Below are 25528 nucleotides of genomic sequence, written 5' to 3'. Positions count from 1 at the left end.
ATGGAAAGCTCTAAGGCCCAGCTATAACATACTAAAATTTGAGCCCGCTCGATGCCATAGGGGCGGAGCTATTGAGAAAACAAAAAAAGGGGGGTCTTCAAAATGGCGGAAGGAGGTGTGGGGGGTGGGGGGTCAATGCACCATGTTGCAATTTTCATACGATATTTAACCTTTGCCGAAAACCGCAAGTCGATATCTTTTTTAGTTTAGGAGCTATTAAGCTCCAAAGAGCGGCCGGACGGCCGGCCGGCCGGACGGACGGCCGGCCGGCCGGCCGGCCGGGAACGCAACTTAGCCCCCCATATATTCGTGATCAGGAAGTGGCGAAACACATTTTGGACAAGTTTGAGCGCGATCGGACGACATGAAATTTTGTTAGGATTATAGTAGGTGAGATTGTTAAGAATCTCACCTAATATTTAACTTCGTTCTTTAGGGCAGAATATCCTTCTGGTGAGCGTAAGTGACATTGAGTGTAATCTAAAATATTGTACACACAATTTGCCAAAGCTTTTAACTCTTTCCGGACCGTAGCATATGCTGCAAGCCAATTGCGTGATTTTTTAATCAAAAATATCTAAGCTCAGGAATTAATTGAGGTCCTACAAAAAAAATATCTTACATTTGGACATCCTTATAGTTTTTACCATCGACAAGAATAGGATTTTTATAAGTTCTGAATAATTTAAAAAAAAAACATTGTTTTTCACAGTATATTCATATTCTGCTTTGGATACTAAGAGTCCCAAAAGAGATGAAAGAGTTAACGCTTATCGTGTGTCATCTTCAGTGATTCTGGGATTCTGTTTTCTTTTGGATAGTTAGTCAAGTTTTTTTTATCTAATTTTCCATAGATCCAACTGAACTAAATTATGTATTTTCTTTCTTTTCTATACAGCATACAGCTTGGTACTAAAATATTTAATTCTGGTTAAAGCGCAATGATCTTTTGAAAAAGATTATCAAAATCAATAATTCCAATGAAAGCGATCTAATTAAAAGTTCTGACTAAATATTTATTTCTTTATTAATTTCTTCTGTAAGGATAATTATAGAACAAAAAATTAGCAAAATTCTCACGATAATTATAGAGAAAAAAAAAGCTAGTTCCCCTCATATGCTCTGTAAAAGCATAACTATATATTTTATAAAATATAACGTGCACTTTTTAAATCAAATTCGTTGCCATAAAAATTATTTAAATTACGGCGAAAATCGGAATAAATGCCATTTCTGTGAATGTGTTGTGTCAATCCACCTTCCTCCCGTCCTCTTTTTCCGAACTGGATGAGTTTGGATCAGATCTCCGAGGAGGAAGCAGTGAGAATGAGTGGTGGAGAGTTAAAAGTTCTCCTCGATGTGGAGGAATGCCTATCGTCGAAACAATGGACTTTCCTGGAGGAAACTCCAGCCATCCAAGATGACTTGGAGTCAATGGATGGAGAAATCGCACCAAGGACCCCACCGGTATTCTTATCGTCGCCGTCGCGGGAGGCTAGCTGCGCCCCTAAGGGGGAATCGTCGGGGGTGTCACCGAGCGACTGGTGGACATCTACTTTAGGGATTCGATCGACTGACGAGAAGAAAAGAAATCTACAGTTCTTCCACGGATTCACCCAGATGGAAATAGTCAGAGACATCAGAAAAAATCTGCACTCCATACTCTTATCACTTCGTATGTAAAATATCCCTTCTTATCCTTCCAAAAAACTGAGAGTATCGGTTTAACAAGATTTCTCTTCTTGAGTAATTGCTTAATTTTCGGATTTTAAATTAAATTCCATTTCTTATACTTAAATGTTTGTAATTAAAAGTAAATCATCACCATTTATTCTTGAGTTTTCAATAAATGAAAAGTCCAATATACCGTTAAATCAGCGTTTAAAAAGTGTGAGAGTTGCGAAAAATTATAACAATATTATTGTTAAACTAATACTAAATATAAAACCTAATTTTATTTTTAACACTGCTTTCCAGAGTAATATTATAATTGGAAACGAGTTTATTGAGGGAAAAGTTTGAGATTAGAATAAGGGAAAAAATCGTAAAAACTCAAATTTTCAAAGTGATATCATTATACTAAATATTTAGTATTTGAAAGAGCTCAATTTTCTTTCGTTCTCAAATTCCAGAAAGAAAGAAAATTTATTTATTTTATTGTAAAAAATTGGAAAGGAACATTCCCCAGAAAGATGATTCCCCAGACCCTGAAGCTGGCCGAATGTGGGTTTGTTTCTTGGCTAAGGAAAACCGTTGCAAATTCAATTTTTTTTGTATCTAGGCTAAAAAACACTGAGAAAAATTAAAATAAATACAGCAAAATGAAACGAAAATTGAGGAAAAGCTTCATTTAAATGAAAATTAAGGTGCGTATCTCGGCTGAAATAAAATAAAATCTCTCATATTTTCCAATACTTTCTTCCAAAAAATTAATCGTAAAGATACAAATTTGCAACTTATTAACCTGATCCTCTTGAAAGCCCCAGGAGTGGAAGAAATTCAGTAATAATCATACTTACCAATGAACCATGTAAGTAAGCAAACATTTATAAAAATTAATTTTTATCAAAGAAACAATTTCCTCAAATTTCTCCTACGGGTCTGATTTACAAACCAGTAACCAAAATTGGTAGCCAAACTCATCTCCAATAAAACCCACAATGCCTCATGTGAGCAGAAATTCTGACTTCCGATATATATGGCCAAAACTCTGTGCCATGTGTAAAAACCACGGATTACTCTGTCCTGGATAGTAGGTAGAGATTCTGTTATATCATGGTAGTGCAAACATAAATAAATATCGTGTGTATAAATAAATAAATAAATAAAAAATAAATTAAAAAATAAATAAGAAATAAATAATAGATAAATAAATTTTCATAAATATCGTGTGGCGGATAAATGCTCTTCTATTGAGTGATTTTTGTACTCCATGGCATAGTAAATCAAAAGAACAATTATAATAATTCATACACTTACTGATAAAAATAGTTCTTTAATGCAAAAATAAACTTTTAGAGGGTAAAGTATTAGATAAATCGAAATATTATATTTACTGAATCAACCAATAAGCATTAAATTTGTATGTGGTGTATCTGTGCACTGATGAAGATATTTCGCTGAGTTATCATTGGAAAGATGAGTTCATTAGCTATTAGAATCTTGTGTATTTGTTCTATTTAGATCAAATAATGGTCATCCAGAGTATTATATGTTGAAAATGGCATTATTTGCAATGTAACTTTTAGCCAGTTATTTCTCAGACCACGCGTGATCCACGAAGTTAGCACATGGATATCCTGTTAGACTATCTCTAAGATCAACGATTTTGTTATAATGTTCCTGAAGAATAAATTGCAAAACTATTAATATTTGCTGATATTTCTGACCAAACTAGGTATTGTGTTCTTATTAACTGCTCGTACTCCAAGACAGAGAAAGAGCAGTTTTTTTTGCATAATAAATCTGCCACTTAAGAATTTTACTAAAAAAAACCCAATGTTTCTTTTTACAGATATATCATAAAGATTATTATAAAATATATAATCATTTAGTAATTAAAAAATACAATATATACGTAAATTCTGCATGATACTGTACTCAAACTTTGCGATAAATATTTTGCAATCATTTTCGGATCATTTTTCTGACTTATCTGATTTATTTATTGTTTCACATTTATCTAATAATATAAAATTCCGATTAATATATTTATCTCACCACAAAAACTGAAAAGAACTTCTGGCAAAACATTTATAAATTCATATTTTATTTATTCAAATGGAATATTACACACTTATGATACAATAATATTGGAATGGTTTAAGGGAATGGAGAAGTAAATACAAAATATCTTTTGAAAGTTGTGTATTTTCCAATGTGTTCGATAAATACTGCAAACTACACTATATTCTACTATTTCCTTTACCGTGCTATTAACAATTTATTAGATTGAGAATAAACATTACATATACATAGGACTTCGGAATCAGGGTTTGGTTTATTTCATGTCATTATACAGATATTTATAGTTATGGCACAACTTGGAACTATATTTACCTATCAAAATAGTAAAATATAGTCAGCCAGAATATAAAATATAAATGAATTTCTTAAATGAACAAAAAATTAAACATAGAGTAAAGGTAACTGATTGAAGCACCCTTTAATAAATCAAGTTAATTTATGAAGGATGTGCATTGACATTCAAACTTTTAGCTAATTTTTGCTACTCTATTGGTGTTAACATAATATGTAGTATTTGAGTTTTCTTACCCATTTTAACCTGGATTTACAATTATGTACTAGATAATATACTAAAGTGGTGAATATTTGCTATCCTAAGATTGAGATTAGGAAAAATTCTTTAATTTTCTTTTTGAAAGCCCCCAATTAAATGTAATGGGGTCCAGATGTGATTTGAGGCGATATCAGGAAAGTGCAGTGCGTGTAGTGTTGGGCAAGAAAAGACACATAAGACCACCGCCAGCAAGAAGGAATGCCACAATAAATGTTGGGGCTGGACAGTACATGTCCAAGAGAGTGGCTATGACTACATTGCCGATGATTCCACCAAGACGTGCTGCAACCATCGAAATAGCAACACCAGTGGCTCTATGGAAAATAGAATGAAAGTAAAAAAAGTTAAGATCTATCACTTAAAGAATTTGCAAAATTGTAGATTTGTGTACCTGAGATTTGTGGGAAACACTTCAGTGATAAGGCAATCCAATGCTGCATTTCCACAGGATATAACACCACTGAATACTGCTGATACAATGAGATTGTGCGTTTTATTGTAGACAAAGTACATTCCAGCTGAACAGAGACCAGCAGATACTGTACTAAATACCAGGAAGAATTTTCTACCAAGACGATCCATTCCGACAACAGCAAGTATATTGGCGGGCAGGGCAGAGGCCACCGTAATAAGGGATTCCATAAATACCGTACTTGGTATTTTCGCAGAGCAGACTCCAGTATCTGAATGTGAGCCAGAACTCACTACATATTTAGTGACTTCACATACAGATGCCTCCTCTCCTGGATGATTACGTGAATATTCATCAAAACGATTGAAAAGTTCAGGAAACCACATCATCAATCCGTAGTAACCAATGTGGAATGTAAAATTAATTGTAATTGATATTATGGTAAACTTGAGTATTGGTGACATGAAGAGTTGTTTACTGTTGTCCATTATATCAGCCAACATCGTCAAATACTTCCCTTTTATGGGCTTTGAGGTTTGTTCAAGTTCTGTTTGAAGTTTAGCATCTATGAGTAATTCTTTTACTGGATAGAGGTCTTTTGATTTGCCAGTATTTGTTACAAAGATGCCCCGGAAAATTGCCAATGCTTCCTCATTGCGCCCCTGAGATAGAAGAAATTTAGGACTTTCGGGTAGATACAACAGTAGTGCTGCCACAAGGAATGATGGTAGCGAGCACACTAGAAGGAAAATTCGCCATGAATTATAAATGAAATATGGTGTGTAGAGGCCTATAGATGAGGGTATGATGAGCCATGCCAAACCCGCAACAAAGAGATTGCCCAGTGTCCAAAATGCTGCCATGAAGCTCAACATTGAGCCACGCTTGGACTTTGGCTGAAATTCTGCAAAATAAGACCAGATGACCGGTCCACTTCCGCCCAAACTGGAACAAAAGTAGTTTCAATCAATTTTTTCCAGTCATTAAGTAATTTCAATTAAATATAAATTATTGGAATTTTTACGAACGAAAATTTAGGGGATACAAAAATCTTGATTTAGATGTCGATTATATTCTCACGTGAGTTTCATTTCTATTGATGATTTTACGTTGGTGGTAATGAAACATTGTTTTTATTATTCGCATTCATAAGAGTATTGAACTTTTTTTCATATAATTGCATCTCATAAAAAATCTTAAAAGGGAATTTTTCATTGTATATAAAGTGTAAAAATTCTTTAAACAAGGAGCACCGGAGATGTTTGAGCTAGGTATAAGAAGAGATTGTTGTTTTATATCCTTGGCTTTGTTGAACTAAGAAGGATCATATCATTAAGTAATTTTATGCAAAATAAAATATTTCATCACGAAATTGTTGGTAATTCTGAGACTTTTTGGTTTTATTTTAAAATTATTTTCATCTGGATTTTCCACCCCTATTTGTCTACGCTGTGTTACTGTTATTACCCAACCTCCAAAGCAAAAATATTCAAAAGTTCTAAGATATAAAAAATATTCTTTATAATATTTTTATCTAAAATTGTTATAAAATATTTAAGCAATTAAGACTGCAAAGTTGATTGCATTTTATCATATTCTCTTTTAAAAAAAAACCAACATCTCAGGAGAGCCATAGGATATTCGGAAATTCACGGTTTATTAAATCATGAAATTTTTACTACTTATAGACTCCAGTAAATACGAGTTAAAATTCATTTGCTTTGTTTTACTGTTAAGTATATCATACCAACTTAATAATAAGATAAAAGGATTTCAAAAGAAATACATTTTGTCAATTAATATGAAAGTGTCCAATAGAGAATGAAAAAAAAAACATTAAAACACGGTACGTTATTTTATATTGTAGCCATGATAACTATCCCCTTAGTTAGTAATAGAAGGGAAAAAGTATACTTACGCAGCTCCGTTAAGGAATCGGAACACCATGAAGAGTGCATATGTTTGGCAAAATGATGATGCTACGATACACATGGCGTTCATTATGGAGATGACAATCAGCACCTTTTTTCTGCCCAGCGAATCAGCCACGCTGCCCCATGCATAGGCACCAACCATCATTCCAATGAAGATAATTGAGTTGAGCCATCCCTTTGTCTGGGTGTTTAGGTTAAGATCGCACTGAGCCGATGGGAGGATAAAGGACATCGAGATGACGTCCATCTCCTCGCTCGTGCTCACTAATCCACATATTGCTAGTAATATGTAGTGAAAGCGTCCATATCCAGCGAGTTCAATCGCTTCTTCAAAGTCCGCTTTGAGACTGTGACCTTTTTCTGGGTCTTTGAGACTTTTTTCCTTTAAATTAGATGCCTCAAGTGTTGGTATTGCTAAATCTGAACGCGAATTTGAATTTACTGGAGCAGAGATATTCTTCAACTCTAGCTCTTTTGATCCAACGCCGTTCTTTAATCGATCATCAGTTACATTACAATCTAATTAAATACAAAAAAGTAATATCCCTTAAATATGTGAGAAGGTATTTTTGAGTTGTTTTTTTTTTTAAAGAATATAACTTACTATTTGAAGTGTTAGTATCAGAATCACTTTCTACCATTCTATGTAGTCCCGAAATATTTTTAATTGCTGTCTCGCCTCTTATAAATAATAAATCAGTTGGGTTGATTGTTTAAAGTTACTTCCCAAAAGTAAAAGTAAGATATTTCTCTTCTGGCTATGCTCTTGTGGAAATATCGAGGAAGCTTCTTTTGAACTTCGTCTGTATTCAATATGAATAAGAGTAGAAAAGGAGAAGAATTAGTTCAAGACATTTTTGTCAATTGATTAAACTCCAGAGTCCTCAATTTAGTACTTATTATATATATTTGCTATACACTCAATGGAACGGTACATAGGTGGTATCATTTCAGTGCAGTCACTGAAGAAATGATAAAAAAAAATTGTGGGATAAAAGATTTTTTTTTCTTTGACATTGATTTATATGTATGGATATAGGAAATGAGTGATTGATTTACAAGTTTTAAGAGAAAATCAAGTTTATATACTGACTCTTAAATACTTAAACTAATTAGATATTTAAATTCACCTTTGTACTGCAAGCAAACACTCCACGAAGGTGAGTTGAATGGTTGGAAGAGAGGGAAAAATATCAAATATTCTGTGATATTTTTTTTTATTTAACTAACTACCAGCACACACTTAAAATGTTTAAAAAAATCGTCAAAAAATTCTAAAGTAAACGTTCTCATTAATAATGTATTGTGTATCACAAGCAATTTTCCTTACTAAATACTATTTTTTTTTTTCGAAACTACACTGTCGTGATGATTTTAGTGAATTAATAATATCCTCATTTAAGCACTTAACAATTTAACAGAATGGTTAATATCACTTTATAATTTGTTTCACTTAAAACAGGGAAACTTCACGTTATGACTGTTACTAATATATAGAGCCGCTGTATGGTTTTCTAAATGATCTTGTAGCGAAATCTGTATTAATAACACTAAATGTTGCTCCTGCGAGAGTTTGATTATAACTGACTAGTTTTAACAACAGTTTGCTGCTTTTTGCTACAGCCTCGTTATGAGAGAATCTCCAAAAGAAGGGGTCTTGTGGGGCTCGCGACTACGTCGTATCGTCGAATAGAATGTGTGCTTAGCAATTTCACACATTATAGCCTTCTCTCTTAAAACAAGCTAAGTATTCTCTTTTTTTCTCTTTTGATCATTGTATCTACTTAGCACCTAATGAAACTATCCTGCGCGTACGATACTGTTAATCTTAGTTACGGTTCGGATTTCCAATATTACATGGATATATGTTATAATCTGTTGTCACTAATATTCTGGCTTTTAATATTTTATTACTTGCCTAAGTGAAAAACAGATACCTTAAAAGTTTTAAAATTGAGAAATAAAAGTGTTATATCTAGGTGATATGACCTATAATGCAATCATATATATATATATATATATATATATATATAATGTAAGTATTATAGAGAAACAGGGAGAAATAAAAGCTTCACGTTTTTCTGCGAAAATCATGATATAAATGAATAAATATTCTCGAAAGGTCGTTAAGTGATAGCGTACGTAATAATGTTAATAAATTGTTATTTGAACCAATTTGCACATTTATTTTCAATATTACATTTTCTTTTTAAGATTTCGACAACCTATAATGTACAAGTGATTCATCACTTTATGTAAACAAGAGGTAATTTTTTTAATTACTATTAACCAACCACCACTAAATGGAGGAAATTTTTCTATATTCAAAATATTTGTAAACGTATTTTGTTTTTCCAAGAATTTCTTATGATTCACCTATGTTGTATTTTTAACATAATGCACAATAATTCAATTTCAAGAATTTGTATTTTGACGGAAGTTTAAGAAAAGTATGTAGCATCCTGTAAAATAGTATAGATTTTGTAATACTCACGTATATTAGTTTTAGATTCACTTCCAAAAAAATACAACGGACACTTTGTCACTTGGAGCGGTTTGCATGCAAACCACCCAAAAAATGGTGAGCAAAATCCAAGGAATGATCTCCTTTTATACTTTAGCTACATTACACACATTCATGATACTTAATCCATAGTGATATTGTCTCTCACATGGAAAAATGTCGAGTCTATATTATAAATTACTCGTGCCCAGATAATGTTAATCATCATTGTGAGGTTTCATGTGTTTTTGAAAATTTCAAAGAACTTCATAATTTGAAATAAATAAAATGTAATGAATCACGACAAAATTATCCTTCTTAAGTCGTTATGTAACTAATTTTTAACATAAATATTTATGTCCTGTTTAAATTTTGTAAAATTCTATTAGAAAAAAAAGAATATGAAAAATTTAATGAATTTCAGTTTTAGTTTGTGATCCTAATATTCTCTCTTATTTATAGTTTACAGTTTATTGAATTTACAATCTTTCTGGCTGTGTGAGCTTTCTCATTCTTTCATACTCATAGATGAACTTTTTGTTATAACATACAGTATATACAAAAGGAAAAGAATCTCATTTTACATAGTTATCACGTAGCACAATCAGATTTCGCAAAAATGTGAAGTCTGCAGAAAAATACTATAGTCTGATATTATCATACAGCAAAGAATTACACGCTAAAACTCCAAAGAGAGAACAATGTACAACAGTTTAAGTGTACTATTATAAAAGTGTAGAGTTAGTAGAATGTATCAATAAAGCAGTATATTCAAAATTTTAATCATTTATTGGATTTTGCAACAAATATATTTTTCTTACAGTAAAATGTGAAATATATAAAATGTATTATCTTTTCAGTATTATTAAACGTAATTAGTTATATTTGATTTTCCAATTTAGCACTGAAGTTAGGCAATATGAAAATGAAATTTCATTAATTTTCTCATGCCTCAGTAGTTCATGTAGAGATTTTCAATTAAATTGTCCGATGTTTTTTTTATAACAAATTAAACCTTATTACAAAACACTGTGGCAAAACTAATGGGCATTTTTCGAATAAAATCATAAACGTATGTATGTGCCAAGAAAAAACATGGAAAATGTATATTTTGAATAAGTCGTAAAAAATGTACTTTCCTTGGAAAACTTTTTTTTTAAGTTGTATTTTGATTTCTCAAAAATTTTTTTTTGCATTTGAAACCAATGAAACTAAAACCCTTAATCGGATTAACAAATATACTTCTTCATGAATTTTATTAATTATATAATTATAATTTAATATACCGAAAAATCATCTAAATCTAATGGATGAAGCTCTAATAAAACAAAAAAATACAATTACAAGACAGGTTTTATGAAAGAAAATGATGTAAAAGTTAGAGATCTCATGGCTCAGTGGATAGAATAATGGATCTATGGCGCAGGAGTTCTCTGGTTCGAGGAGTACGAGTGACGTTCGAATCGCGCCTAGCGATCACTTGCAGCATTGCCTCTAGCCGCTCATAAACTGGTAGCTTTGAGCATTACTCTTGGATGGCTTATTCCACATCAGTGTCTTTCTCATCTCTCAATTCCGGACCACTGGTATAAATAAAAGGATCAAATTGATCCAAATTCCTTGGATTCCTTGGATGATACCAATCTAATGGACATCTCTAATTTTTAAAGACTAATTTTTCGAAATATTCAAGATAAATGTCCAGTTGGGGTTCATTGAAAAATTAAAAATTAAAAATATAACTTCTTAATATTGAATGATAAACCTTAAAAATGCATATTTTCTAAAGTTCAATAAGCTTAGGGGAAACTGGGGCACCACCAAACAGGGGGTACCACCAAACACTGCGATTTTTTACTTCAGAGGATAAGACCTATAGAAATTTATAGGCACTATAGGGATGCTTGTCCACTGAAGGAATGGTCGAGAGAGTCCAAGTAGTTTAGAAATAAAAATTAGTGTTTGGTGCTACCCCGTGTTTGGTGGTGCCCCAGTTTCCCCTACATATTTACCAAATTCAAAAGTTTGTATTTACTGTTTCAGATAGATCACCCTCAAATCACCTTAGAATTTAATCAATGCGTAACGCATAAACGAAGTCAATGATGCCTAATCCTTTTCACATAAGATTTTTGTGATGACTGATAATTTTATGAGACTATTTCTTTTATTATTATTTTTTTAAATGCTTCTTGAAAAGCAAACCAATCTGCAAATAAAAGACAATTATTTCTTTTTTTTTTAAGGGAAAATTTAATATTCTTTAATATTTATTATTCTGAAACATTCCTAAATTTCTCGTGCAGGGATTGAGTTTTTAGTTTCTTGCCCATATGGAATTAAAAATCTTATCAATGAATATGTTTCCTTCATACTAGCTTGATGCGTCCTTATGTTTTGAACAATTTTTTTTCCTGTTAGATTCACTGATTTCAACGAATATCTTTAACATTGAGATTAAGAATATACTTCAAGTTCTTCCATGACATGCTGATGATTCATATAAGTTGATGTGATATTTGCTATTAACAAAATCCACACTGTTATCTTGAGATTCATTCTCAAAGTAGGAGATTGGTGATGCTTCCAGCTGCTCTTTGCCTCTTGCTTCTTCTTGTGAGAGGAATAGTCCATATAATCATCACCCTCTATCTTGAAAATGATTTGTAGTATCCAGTAGCATTAAACATTCGGTTTTATTTGATCAACTGTATACATATTATGCGCCTTATTTACGTGGCATCAGATTATAAGATTATACTGATTTTGATTAATTTAGAGATTTTGCACGCTTTTCATTACTGTTTCACTGTGCCTAAGTATTTTGTTTAAGAAACAACGCAATTGTTTAAAACGTGCGAGGAAAATATATTTCATACGTAAGAGAAAATATTACACCTGAAAATCTTGCATTTGGATCCGCATTTAACAGATGGAATAGGTCAGCATGGTGAGAGGAAAAATGATAGAAAGAATATGCGATAGAGAAATCATATGGATTTTAGAGGCTGCACATCATCATATTCAACTGTATACAATTCATATTTTTATTTTAAAAATTAACTTGTTAGCTCATTGACGCCACAAGATTACTGAATCTTTAAGGTAGCAAACGATTGGATTTTTTTAACACAAATTGCAGTTCAATGATTTTGTGCGTTTTGTTTTATTTACTCTATAAATAAAATAAATGAGAGTTTGCGGATAGTAATGTGAATGAAATTTCCGCAAAAAATCTCGTATAGTTAAACTTATTTGATTTGTACATAATGCATATCTGCAGAATTTCAGTAAAACACTGTATTAATTGTTAAGATATTATATAGTTAATTTGTGATTAACATATAATGATCTTTATTGAAGTCTCATGACTTTTATTAATGATAATCCTTGCACATTACTTTTATAGATTTACCGGTATATAATAAATCTCACAAAACGAATAAACAGTAAAAATTTAATTTTTGGATCAAAAATTATTCATCGTTTTAGGTGTGATTCCTTCATAATCACACCTTTTTTTATTTTAAATAAATAATAAGCGTTTTTGTACTTCATAAGTCTAGCCATGGTTAAAACTTGGTTGAGACATAAGAATTTTAGGAGGAATTTCAAATTTAACCATCAAAATGTGTAAAAAGGAATAATGGGGATTATTGGAATGTGCATAAAATATTTTCCAGGAAAATTTTCGAAATATATTTAAAGAATTATAAGAATGGGATTATTTTTGGCGTTTTCAGGATTATTTTAAATAACGAGTTTGGTACAGAGAGAATGAGTGTAAAAATTAAAAGAAAATCCCTCAACTAAATAAATGAAGAAAGAGAAAAAATAATTAACAGAATTATTCCCAGTAAAGGAAAATTATTCATTTTATTACTGCTCGAAGTCCACAGAGAGAGAAAGCGTATAATATCTTGATTTTGAGTTAGTATCCATATTTTTACTTCCCTCTAAGCAAGTAGTGATAATTTAAGAGAATTTTGTAAATCAGAAGCTCAAAGTTTTTGTATGTTACCATCTCTACAGGTCATTCGGCTAGAGATAGTGAGTTAGGACCGTTAGGACCTTCAAGAGACTTTCCCATAAGACGGCCTCCGCATAATTAACGTTCTTCGTTTTACTCTCCACCCCTCCTCTTCTTCACATAGACATATATTTTAGAAGTTGTCTAGATGAACATTTCGTCCATACGAAAGTATCGTTGAATTAAACGTTAAAAAGTTAAAAAGAAAATTTACAACTAAATGAGGTCATGTTTGGGTACGTTGGAAAGTTTTAATATTTCTGATAATTCTGAACCGTTTCCAATCGGTTATAAACCGGTAATAAATCCGCTATTTACCAAAGAAATTTCTGTCTTAATTTCATCTGTTTCGGCTCCAAACAGCTGGCCGAAGCTAGAGGAAGAGAATAATCCGAATCTCGTCAGATTATTCCCTTGCTCTGGTGAGAACTTTTCCGGTGAATTCTTCCACTGTTTGGACTGACTCTCGGCTGTTTTCACGGCCTCTAATAACGGTTCTTTCGAGCCACCGGACTTAAGGCAGTGATGCCCCTTGTGTAGGCTACCCCCAGGGCTGCCTCGAGAGAGTTTAACCAAGGTTAGAAATAAATTTCCAACCTTGCAGTCCGGCAAATGAATGCCTCTAGGGAAAAATTCCTCCAGAAATATTCTCAAATCCTGCCCTAGGTCTTAGGGCTTCTTGAAGAGAAGCCGCTGTTTCCTGGCAGTAGTGAGCCAATTGGCCGCTGGTAATCCTTAGGCAATAGGATGCCGCTGGTCTTGGGCCATAAGGGAGATGCGATTTCTCTGGAACTAGCACTCTCGTGCTGCTGGAAGTAAAACTCAGGGATCTCTATCGCAATCTGATTTATTTAACAAAAATTAACCCTATTTATACAAAATCATTTTTACCCCACTTAATTACTAAGGTGAACTCCGTGAACCCATAATGCGTCATTGCAAAATTGCACATTCTTTATTTTGCTGACGAAAAAATGCTGATCAAGAAGTAAATGAACGAGTGTCATTAGCACTAAGCATAATGACCTAATTTCAATAAGAATTTGACAATTTTCAATCTCTAATATCATAGAAACTACATGTTAGAATGGTAGCAAATTGATATCAGATAGAGTTAAGGATGTAGAAAATAGGATGGTAAAAGTTTAGGATCGTTTAGCATCCTGGTTTCTTCAATATTTGCCGTCAAAGTGAGGCTTGTTTTGTATACTTCGTAAAATGACTCGATTGAACCAAAACTAAAATCTGTATATTAGTTAAACTTTTCGTCTCTAATTGAAATGACAGGACATTCCTAGTAGTAAATGTATCTAAAAATGGTGTAGTAGTCCTTAAATCCTTTAAGGATAAGTCATTGACTTAAAAAGTAGGGGTAACGAAAACCCTTGTAAAGTCTTGGTGAAGCCAAAATTTTCCAACTTTTGTGTTGAATAATTATTCGTATCCTTTTTAGGATGTGAGGACTTATGATGAATATCCTGGCGATTTAACTATTCAAAAGTAGTTCGACATGGATTAAAACCCATTATTATCCCTCAAAGATTAAGAAATACTAATTTGAAATTAATTTGTATGAAGGTGCATGTTCATCTTGAACACATCTCTATTACATTTAAGCCATTGTAGGTGATTTTTGAGTGATTTTTAAATCGATTCAAATGAATTAAAAACTGATAAACGATATGATGCACAAACTCTTTTCATGCTACATTTGAGTCAAGAGTTTGCGCATTTCTCAAAGCATAGGAAGTTTGCCACCTCTTTTTACTGACAAAAGAAAATTCATAATTTTTAAGTAAGGAAAAAGTTAAGAAATATATTAGTAATAAAAAATATAATATTTGTTCTAATCCATAGGAAAGTTCGAGCAGTAAAAGACATTCAATATTTTATTAATCACTTAGAAGTAATCCTTTTTATATTTTGTACTAATTACACTTTAAGGACACATCCATTTCTTAAAATCTTTATGATTTACTACTATTTGGCGATAAACAAAATTTCACTAATTCTTGTTTCACTTCAAACAGAAATGTATTTGAGATTTAGGAAAATGGGAATGCTTCGTCTTGTCCGATAATTAATTTTTATCACAATAGAAAATAAAAAAATATATAACAATTTCGTATGTGAGCACATGTGCGGTGAAAATCTTTTCGCGAATTTATGCGTATTTTTTACTCATTTTCCGTGACGTAATAATTGTTTTGAGAGTACCTCGCACTGTGTGCACTTCTCAACGTACAGCACACAAAATGAATGAATGAAAAACTGTTGCATTGAATAAGAATGAAAATTTTATGTGGGATATCCTCTTATTACTGTGTCAGTCAATTATATTGCAAATTTTATTGGATTTCCACATTTTCATGCGTTGAGTGAGATGCTTTCACAAGATTATTTTAGGTGTGATTCTTATATAATCACACCTATTTTTAATATGCAAACAATTTTTTTTATAGATCATGATTGGAATTTATTGCTTGCAAACCCTAAATTTTTAAGATATGTGATCTCTCTTCATATATATAAAAAAAAGAAAAAAAAATCTTTTAAAGTGCAGTATTATTGTGATTTTTTTAAGTATTCAAATTAAGTGACGATCAGCCCATTTCTCTGTGTGTGCTGTGTACTGAAGGTCAAACTGTTAACGATAGCGGTTAGAGGGTCTTTTGAAGACCTCATCGCATATAGGTTAACTTTGAGAAGACAATTGTGATCTTCACGTTTATATACACTTTTCCCTTCAGAAACATGTTTTTTCGTATGTTGCTATATCAAAGATAGGAAGAGTATTTTTAATAAGTTTTATATAGGTGAAATTCCTTTCATAATTCTTTACAATAAAATTAAACAACTCTCATTTTTCCTTATAGTAAAGAACCTATGAACTTTTTTGTATTCAATTTTAATTGTGTTTAATACAAAATATTTTGTTGCAGCTAGGTGTTGAACACCGTTTATTTACAACGTTATATAAATTATACAATATTATTGATAATACTATACTCCTGTTTTCAATAACTTTATTGAACTTACTAAAATCTTTTAGTTAATTTTTATCGTATGACTTTTTAATAAATTTTTGATCCAAAAATTAATATTCAATAATTTTAAACAATTTTTTTAAAACATCTATATATATTTTAACTCGTTTCAACAGACCAAAACGATTGTGAATCGTTATTACAAAATTGATACAATAGAAAAAAATATGACAAGGCAAAGCAACCCCAAGCAACCTATGCTACGAAATGCTCGAACCCTTGACTTAGATCCTATGTTTCAAAAGCGTTTTTTAGCGTCGTTTACAGTTTAACGGTTCATAATTGATTTGTACCGAATTATAAATCACTCAAATGATCGTTCAAAATAACTTACAATTTCATTTCGGACTAAAATTGCCTGGGATAAATTAAGCTAATTCAAAACGTGCTCCAAATGGAAACTTTTAGCTACTCCAAATGGAAACGTCATATTTTTCATGATAAATACAGTACTAAATTATTATATTTATATATTTTCTATACCACAGTTTCATTATTTAGTTCATTTTGCTCCAAATAAAGCGAAAATCCATTCATATTCACAAATTTTAATTTGTTAATTTCTCAGAAAAATTAAAAGTGTACCTTTTACCATCGAATCTTTTATCGATCGACCTTGTTTTCCAATGAAAAACACAGTGAGGTGATTGCTGTTTATACGTTTTGTTTAACATTTATGTTAGATTTCTGGCTAATTTTAGTTAAATAAAGTGCTAATCTTTATTGTTAACGGTACGTGAAGTTTTCAAATGAAATAATTACCTATTTCATATCAATACCTATTTCCTATTTAAAAAACACAATTTTGAAAGAGAAGAGGGAAGGTGTTGAGTAAACTAGGGGCATGTTGCTTTATTAGGTCACGCAGGGTCAACTTATGAGAGCTCTCCGAATATTTAAAGTCGTTGTGTCTAACGGCCTCTACACACTTGAGAAATTTATGTCCATATTGAAGCAAATTTCCTACGCTTGTGCAAGAGAAACTCTTCAATATGGACATAAATGTCTCTAGTGTGTAGAGGATATAAGCATTTGGTCTCTAAGCGTGGTAATTTCCGGATGGATGGATATAAATAGCATGGCATCATTTCTCATAAATCTTCTGACACGTTAGGATATGTTGGGGGGGGGGGGGTGGAAGGTGAAAGTTCCAAAATTTATTTTAAAAAAATCAAGAGCGAGAGAGAGTGAGAGAAATAGCGCCACAGCAGGTATCACGCCGCTTCTCCCACTTTTTTATCCACACAACGCTACGAACAAAATTTCTTAAAATTGCAATTTTCAACTTGAAATATCTCGAGAAATCATGGAGCAATCTCCAATTTTTTTTTTAATTGGTCTATTCAAGTAGCGCTACAACATAAACATAAAATGGTTCAAATTGCATAGGCCAATTTCGAGAGAACCTAGAAAAACCGGTTTTAAACCGGTTCGGAACCGGTTTTTTAAAAAACTAATAGCATAGAAATCGTCGTACGCGCAAGTAGATATATTTAAAGAAAAATTTATGAAGATATCTCTTTCCAAACCGGAGATATTGCGTACTACGGACGGCCGGCCGGACCCGAAAATGGCGGACTACCATTTTCGGCATCAGGGATGTTCAAAACATATACCCTGTGTATTTCAGCTAGATCGGAGCACTTTTAGAAAATCGGAGTATCACAATAGGTGTGATTGTGATGGAATCACACCTAAAAAAATATAATACATGCAAAATATTATATAGAAAAAAAGTGTTTGTATCTTACTATAGATTATAGAAGGTTTCTACTTTCTACGAATTTTGCTAGTTTATAGGTAGTAGGGGAAAGTGGTCTGCCTTTGAACATTTAATTTTTTATTTTATTTTCCAAAGCAGAAATTCTATTTTGTTAATCGAAGTTAATAAAAAGTAGTTATTTGTATTGACTATAGTTTAGAGAATAGAATTTTTGCTTTGGAAAATAAGAGAAAAATTGAAATATTTAAAGGCTGCCTCATTCACAGGCAGGCCACTTTCCCCTACACTTTTATCATTTTTATTTGAATGTGCCAGTTTCTTTTATTATAAGGAATATGTATTTAAAAAAAATAATGGTTCAAACTTACTGGAGCTTATGTAAATGTTATAATAATATTTTTATATCGAATTTATACTGATAAATATTTCATTAAATATTGATGATAAATTTAATTAAATAGTAAAATATTTCAATGATGGGTATGAGGATTTATATTACTTTGATTTATATATAAGTTTGCTAAGCAATAATTTAGAAATAATTTAGAACACTGAACGTTTATTTTAGAAATTATTTCTTTGGCTAATTTACACTGTATACCCATACCCCCTATTTCCGAAAATCTCACATTCGAAATATGAAAAATCTATAAATTGCGGAAGATCAAATCTGTGAATTTGTGAGAATAAAGATCGATATTTTATTGAAATTAAAAGCTATACAAAATAAATATAGACATTTATAGCATTTGACCCCTATAAATCTCACCTTCAAAATATTCTCTATTAGGTTTTTATAAAAGATTTTTACAAGCACGCACAGAATATATAGTGGCATTTGAAGATTGTCCAATTATTTGTAAATACTGCAATTTTTCACAATACCTTAATTCTGGATCACGCAAGAAAAGTGTGAAAGCTGTGAAAGTGTAGTGTAGATTATTAGCTGAGATTCTTTATAATCTCAACTTTGGAGGTTTGAGGTGAAATCCGACCTCATCAGAATTTTAAATTTACACGTTTTGACACTCATAAATCACGAACATCATATACGCTAAAAATCAATTTTCGTGGACTATGTCCTCCTCGTTCGCCACATAAGCACTTCTGGAGAGAAAACCGGTAATATGGCCATTTGAAAATTAAATATTTAATCCCTTAGACCTCGGTTCAGGGGTTTAAGTTTTTATTAATAGAAAGGTCTTAGGCCCAGCTATATATATAGGTACTGAAATTTGAGATTGATCGATACCATAGGGGCTGAGTTATTGAGAAAACAAAGTTCTACGGTGTTCCAAAATGGAGGAAGGGGGTGGAGAGGTGATTCTGACATTACCTACCTACTTTTAGAACTACTACTTTTCGTTTTCTCCCCAGAAGTGCTTATACGACGACAGATGAGACGCTTACGGAAATAGATTTTTAGCACATAAGATATTCGCGATCTGGCGTCTACACATTAGTAGAATTTTTTTTTAAAAAATGCCTTTTTAAAGAAAATTTCCCCTATCCTTGTAGGCAGAAACGTCAGAATTTAAAAAAAAGGCATTTTTTGAAAAAAAAAATCTACTAGTGTGTAAACGTTCGACGAGGTCGGATTTTATTTCGGACCACAAAAGCTGAGATTGTAAAAAATCTCAAGTGTAAAGATGGTTATTTCTAATATTATAAGGATATTAGAGACTTCTGTTTAAATAATTTAATAATTTCAAATTGTACTTATAGAAATTTAATAAAAGTAAATTCTTTCATGAACAGATTATTACCATATCCAAGAATAAGGGGTCAAGCATTTTTGTGGTGTCCGGGTGAAACCAATGAAACGTTCGCCGAAAACGTTTCTACAACATAGGGTAAGGAACCGACGTAACAATTTTTTAACAATAATCCGGTGATCGTCGGATAGGAAATTTCAGCGCAGAATAAAAAACTCTTCTTCCTAATTTCTACAAGTTATTTCTACAGTTTCTACAACATATCGGAAACCAAAGGATTTCGATGGTTTATTTCTTGAGATATTCTCAACAGGGTTATTTATTAGAGTGGAAAAAGTGGCGTATAGTAGAGACGAAATTCTTATGAAATTTGGAGCTATTCTATAAAGCTAGTGATAAGCCTAGATCAGCTCATTATAGGTGAGATTCTTAACGTGAGAAAACTCGAATTGCATGCAAATTCGATTTCTAACTATAGTATACACCAATTTGGAATCAAATTTCTGAATAATTGCAAACTTTTTATTTAAATCAAAACCAATAGGATGTCAATGAACTGACAGAAAGTTGATAGTAGAATATAGACCAGAATCTTCTCTCTAATTTTGCCCTTCATCTTATCAGTTGCTCGGTAGCCGAGATAATTCGATTTATTTTAGGATATTTTTTTTCAATTTTTTAATTCAATTTTGGGACACGTTTTTTTTCCACAGCAGTGTGGCGAACTACAACGATATCAAAAAATGATTGTATTTTGTAAGAATTTTCTTTTAAACTTGATCCTACAAAGTTAAAATGTTCTAGAAAGCTGTAGCGCTTTATTTAAGCTTTAATAAAGAGACCTTTAATTTGCGCCCTCACTCGTTGAAATCGGTCAAATAGAACTGGAGATATGACGTGAGGTTTGTCCCCTCATATCTCCAGTTTTATTTTAACTACAGCGAACCCACGTCACTTTTTGTAAACTTCATTGCCTAGTCTACAGCACTCTAAAATTTGATTAACTTGCACAATGGCGTTTTTGAGAAAAATGTGTTCAAACACATTCAAATTTTGATGAATTTTGACGCTATCGCAGCGCCACCTGTGGTGACTATTTGAACTTCCATCTAAAAGTGCTCATCGAGACGAAACCAAAAATCCAAAATTTAAGTGAAAATATTAATTAGAACCGGAGATAGAGGCCAGTCAATCTTCGAACTTTGACCCCTTATAGCTCGGGTAAGGGGTTATCGATCGACTTAAGTGTTAGGTGAGATTCTTAATAATCTCACCTACTATAATCCTAACAAAATTTCATGTCGTCCGATCGACCTCAAATTTGGCCAAAATGTGTTTCATCACTTCCTGATCACGAATATATGGATGGCTAAAAACCGTTCCTGTCCGTCCGTCCGGCCGCTCTTTGGAGCTTAATAGCTCCTAAACTAAAAGAGATATCGACTTGCGATTTTCGGCAAAGGTTATATATCGTATGAAAATTGCAATTTGGTGCATTGACCCCCCACCCCCTACCCCTCCTTCCGCCATTTTGAATACCCCCTTTTTTGTTTTCTCAATGGCTCCTCCTTATGGCATCGTTCGGGCTCAAATTTTAGTATGTTATAGCTGGGCCTTAGAGCTTTCGATCAATACCAAACTTAAGATCCCCCGACCCCCGTGACCCAAGCTATAAGGATCCAAAAAAATTCTTAAAATGACCATAACTCCGGTTCTAATTATCAGAATTTAAAATGTAAGGGCGTTTTGAAAAGCTCTCGTGATGCCACTTTCCCTTCTAAAATCACAAGTTCATAAAACCTAAGTTCATAAAATCTGTGGCTACAACATACTAAAATTTCAGCTCGATGCACAAAGGAATTTTTGAGTTATTTAACTTAGAAAATTGAAAATTGAAATTGGAAATTTAGGTAGGATTATAGTAGGTGAGATTGTTCAGAATCTCACCTAATATGAAGAAGAAGAATACACAGAACATCCACGTCGCTTATTTCAACGGTTTAGCCAGATAAAAATAATATGTTTAAAACAAAGTTTATTCAACAATAAACTTCGTGCAAGCTTCGTTCGCCATGATTTGACCAGAGTCTAACAAATATATTAGATTCTGAAAGCTAATGAGCTCTGTAAGTTTTCACTTGTTAAATATCTTCATCAGAAACTGAGATTATACTACTATAAAATTTATGCTCCTTCCCAGAACTGAATATATATAATATGTATATAAGATTTAAAAGATAACAGTGGGACACCATTATTATTCTTGTACTCATCTCAGTATTATTCAAATTATCACACATTTCATCAGTATGAATAATAAATTATTGAGTTGTTTGGCTTTCAATAATTTAACAAATTAACACTTTAGTGTTATTCGGGGACATTTGACTAATTGCTACAAGAAAGAATATTCACTCTGCAAACTAATGCTTAGGGAGAAAACAGTCAAACATTTGGGAAAAAATAGTGATCGATGGTTCAGCGGCAATCGCAAGTAAACTTATTAGATTTTTTTTTAAAGATTTTCTTATTTCCGTATCTTTTCAAAAAGGATTTCAAATTAATAAATAAATCTCACCTAATAAGCGATATGTAGTAATTAAATAGCAATCTTGGGTTCATTTATATAACTTTCATTTTTCTCTCTCTCCAGAAAAAAAACCATGAAAGCATTTTTAATCAGAAGAAGTACAACATAAACAAGCATCCTGAGCAGAATCCTGAGAAAGAGCTTCCGATTCCAACCCCAACCTTAATTTACTGTTGCAAATATAGGTAGGAGAGCTCCCACCCTTTAACAGATTCACCCTGACAGACAGACTACTCTAACTAGAAGGTGAAGAAATTCCTATGTGGCCTCTCTCCTTAATGGAATAAAAAGATCATGATGCTTTCGTGATACTTTATTGTCTGAATAGATTTTAATTTTAAATAAGAAAATTCAATATCCGAAACTTAGGAGATAATGTAGTTTCAAGTTAGTTGATGGAAAGCCCCAAGGATTACTTCAAGACAAAATCTCCTAAACTCCCACGATTATATTCCCATGTAGAAAATTTACTCTCGCTGGTGGTGGCAGACATTGAGGCACCTTTCAAGCTTACAGACTCTAAAGGGATGATCTTTAAAACTCATCTTCTTATAGAAAAGATTCCCCTTAATTCATTCCAACATATACCAAGGAGACTTGCCTAAGAAAAAAGTTCTCACGGCTGACGAACCTAACCTGAGCCAAGGAAATATAGAGACTACATCCTCAGAAACAACGGAAATGCGTGTACCTAGTAAGGGTTGGTACAGCTATTCATACAACTTATGTGATAGAAGTTTACACATCTAACAACACATAATGAACTAGAGAGAGTCAGGCGTAATGCGCAATGCGCTTGAATTATAGAGGAGCAATAGATATCACTATTAGATACTATTAGATGGTGGGGTGTTATAGTTTTTCTTAGAAAGAATATATAGCAAATTACTCAGAATAATAAATTAACTTCTTTCCTATTTATTGAAATATTGATCAGTTTGATTATTTCAAACATATTTTTCACATAACAACGAGAAATTTTATTTACTGACTCTCTACCCCAGTTTGCTTTATTAACTCCTTATCTTCTCATTTTAAACTTCATAAGCATCGATCCTCTAACACATATAGTTGTCTTCTAGAAGTATGGATTCAAGTGTAAAAATTGCATCCAAATCAATATGTTGAAATTTTCTCTTTAATGGCCTCTACATACTAGAGAAATTTATGTTCATATCGAAGCAAATTCCCTACGCTTGGGTGGGAAAAACTCATCACTCATAGAGGCTATAAATCGGATATGGGAGACCTGGGGGTACTACGTAAATGACTTGTGGTAGTTTTGTCGGGAAGAATTCACGACATAAGTATTTACGAGGAAATTCGTTATAAAATCTTGGAGTATGATACGATTATTGACATTTCTTAAAGTATCGAAAGAGATACGGAATGTGATTTAATAGAACATTCGTGACTTTAACAAGAACTTTAATTCTTCTTAAACTGATACCAAGTCATTCTTTAAATTGCATTAACCTGACTAAAATTTAAAAAAAATATATTAAAAATTTTTCACTGAATATAATGAAATGGAGTCGGGATCGAGGCAGGAAATATTCCTATTTCCACTCTGCTTCGGAGAAGATTGTATGATTTAAGTGTAATTTGCTCTGATTGACGATTCTCTGTACATAATATGATAATCTTGTCAATCTCCTTTCTAATAGGGAATTGGAAAAACGTTGCACGTTGAAGTGGAAAAGAAGCACTAGATTTATTTCAGTTATGGCTTCTACACACTAGAGAAATTTATGTCCATATTGAAGTGTTTTTCCTACACATGCGTAGGGAATTTGCTTCAATATGGACATAAATTTCTCTAGTGTGTAGAGGCCATTAGACGCATATGTATTGATCTCCCGAAGTATTGACGTAAGTTTAAAACTTCAAGCGATATACATATTAGGTGAGATTCTTAACAATCTCACCTACTATTTTATACACTAAACGTGTGAAACTGTGGGAGACTGAAGGGAACGTTGTAAAGGTAAAGGTTGGGAGGAGATTGTCGTGAATAATTCACTACCTCAAGATAGTTTTGAGGCAAATTCTTCACAATGTTCACAATACACTTATGTTTTATTGCTCGAACTTTATCGGGAAAGCAAAATATATTGACCCCTCGAAATTTTCACCTTCTACTCCCTGAAGATGAAAATTATTAATAAAACATTCTAATTTCAACAAAATTTGCATATAAAGACTGACAATGATCTAAATCTAAATAATAAAAAACATATTTTGAAAGGTCAAAATATGTTTTGATGTTTATATTAATTCTCAAACCAACAGAAAATTTTTTTTTAATCATTGAATCGAGATAATTATTTACACTAAATTTTGAATCTTCCATGCTGTCTCCTGAAAATTCTTGAAAATGAGTTGGCCCCTTTTAATTTCCAAGGAGCGAAATGTCTTACAAAGAAAGGTTGTAGTGGCACTAATTTAACAATATTATAAAACTAAAGATATGTTACGTTACGATGTCACGTTCGACTTATTTAAATATAAAAAAAGTTAACTATTTTTATATCTCAATCGCAGTTTATAAAAAAAAAATGCTGATTCACGTGACTTGTTGGCCAGAATGCCCTAGTTTCAAAGGTTTACCTACATTTGCATAAAAAAAAATATTTGCATGATATATTATACATAATGAAAAAAGTGAATTCATTGTAAAATGCAATGCAATGCCCATAACGCTGTTATCAATTACAAAACAATATAGTTTTACCTGAAAATTTCAAATGGAAAACTGGGAAAACTATAAATTTACGTATTTCAAAAACTTACTTCATTATTTGATCCCTCCGTTGGTAGTGAAGGAGATTTTTTTCTCACGAAATTCAATTTCAACCCATTAATTATTGAATCATTCTAATAGAAATTGTACTATCTTTTTCACACGTGAGATTTTAGAAATATTGCCAATTGGTACAAAGGGTACAGAGATGCACAATAATAGTTGGAATTAAAAGTGGAAGCAGTATTTACATAGCGTGTGTCACCTAACAAGACGAAATCTCAACTAAATCAAATCATATCAAATCAAAAATAATGATCCTTCAAGTCAGTGGTTAGCGGTAATTTAAAATTTATTGTAGTGGCTGTATGCCTTTCAAAAAGTTGTGTTTGTGAATCACGCATATAAACATATATTAAGCGAAAAATTTTCACATACGATAATTTTTTTTTATAAAAATTAAAAATATGGTAACAAAGAATATTATAAAATATTTATGTATACATATATATTTATTAAGAAAGAAAAGTA

At 32.1% G+C, this 25528-nt stretch overlaps 2 protein-coding genes across 3 annotated transcripts; one reads left to right on the top strand and one right to left on the bottom strand.

Moving 5' to 3' along the window:
- The first annotated feature begins 1231 nt into the window (after window positions 1-1231).
- LOC129799447 (uncharacterized) lies at window positions 1232-22346 on the top strand. The gene is made up of 2 exons (XM_055843323.1): window positions 1232-1675; window positions 22318-22346. The coding sequence occupies exons 1-2, from the start codon at window positions 1240-1242 to the stop codon at window positions 22329-22331; spliced, it is 450 nt and encodes a 149-aa protein (XP_055699298.1). The 5' UTR covers window positions 1232-1239; the 3' UTR covers window positions 22332-22346.
- Window positions 3753-25250, bottom strand: LOC129799443 (synaptic vesicle glycoprotein 2B-like). Of its 2 annotated transcripts, none has more exons than XM_055843312.1 (5): window positions 25048-25250; window positions 7251-7449; window positions 6631-7165; window positions 4692-5657; window positions 3753-4614 (listed from the first exon to the last, which is right to left on the bottom strand). In XM_055843312.1, exons 2-5 carry the CDS (start codon window positions 7285-7287, stop codon window positions 4431-4433), a joined length of 1722 nt encoding a protein of 573 aa, XP_055699287.1. In that variant the 5' UTR covers window positions 7288-7449; window positions 25048-25250; the 3' UTR covers window positions 3753-4430. The 2 variants fall into 2 exon arrangements, with proteins under 2 accessions (XP_055699287.1, XP_055699286.1); XM_055843311.1 differs by lacking the exon at window positions 25048-25250 and adding an exon at window positions 7777-9228.
- Window positions 25251-25528: the final 278 nt, after the last annotated feature.

The sequence above is a fragment of the Phlebotomus papatasi genome, chromosome 1, assembly GCF_024763615.1.
Source record: "Phlebotomus papatasi isolate M1 chromosome 1, Ppap_2.1, whole genome shotgun sequence".
NCBI lineage: Eukaryota > Metazoa > Arthropoda > Insecta > Diptera > Psychodidae > Phlebotomus > Phlebotomus papatasi.
This window is presented reverse-complemented; position numbering and strand designations above follow the sequence as displayed.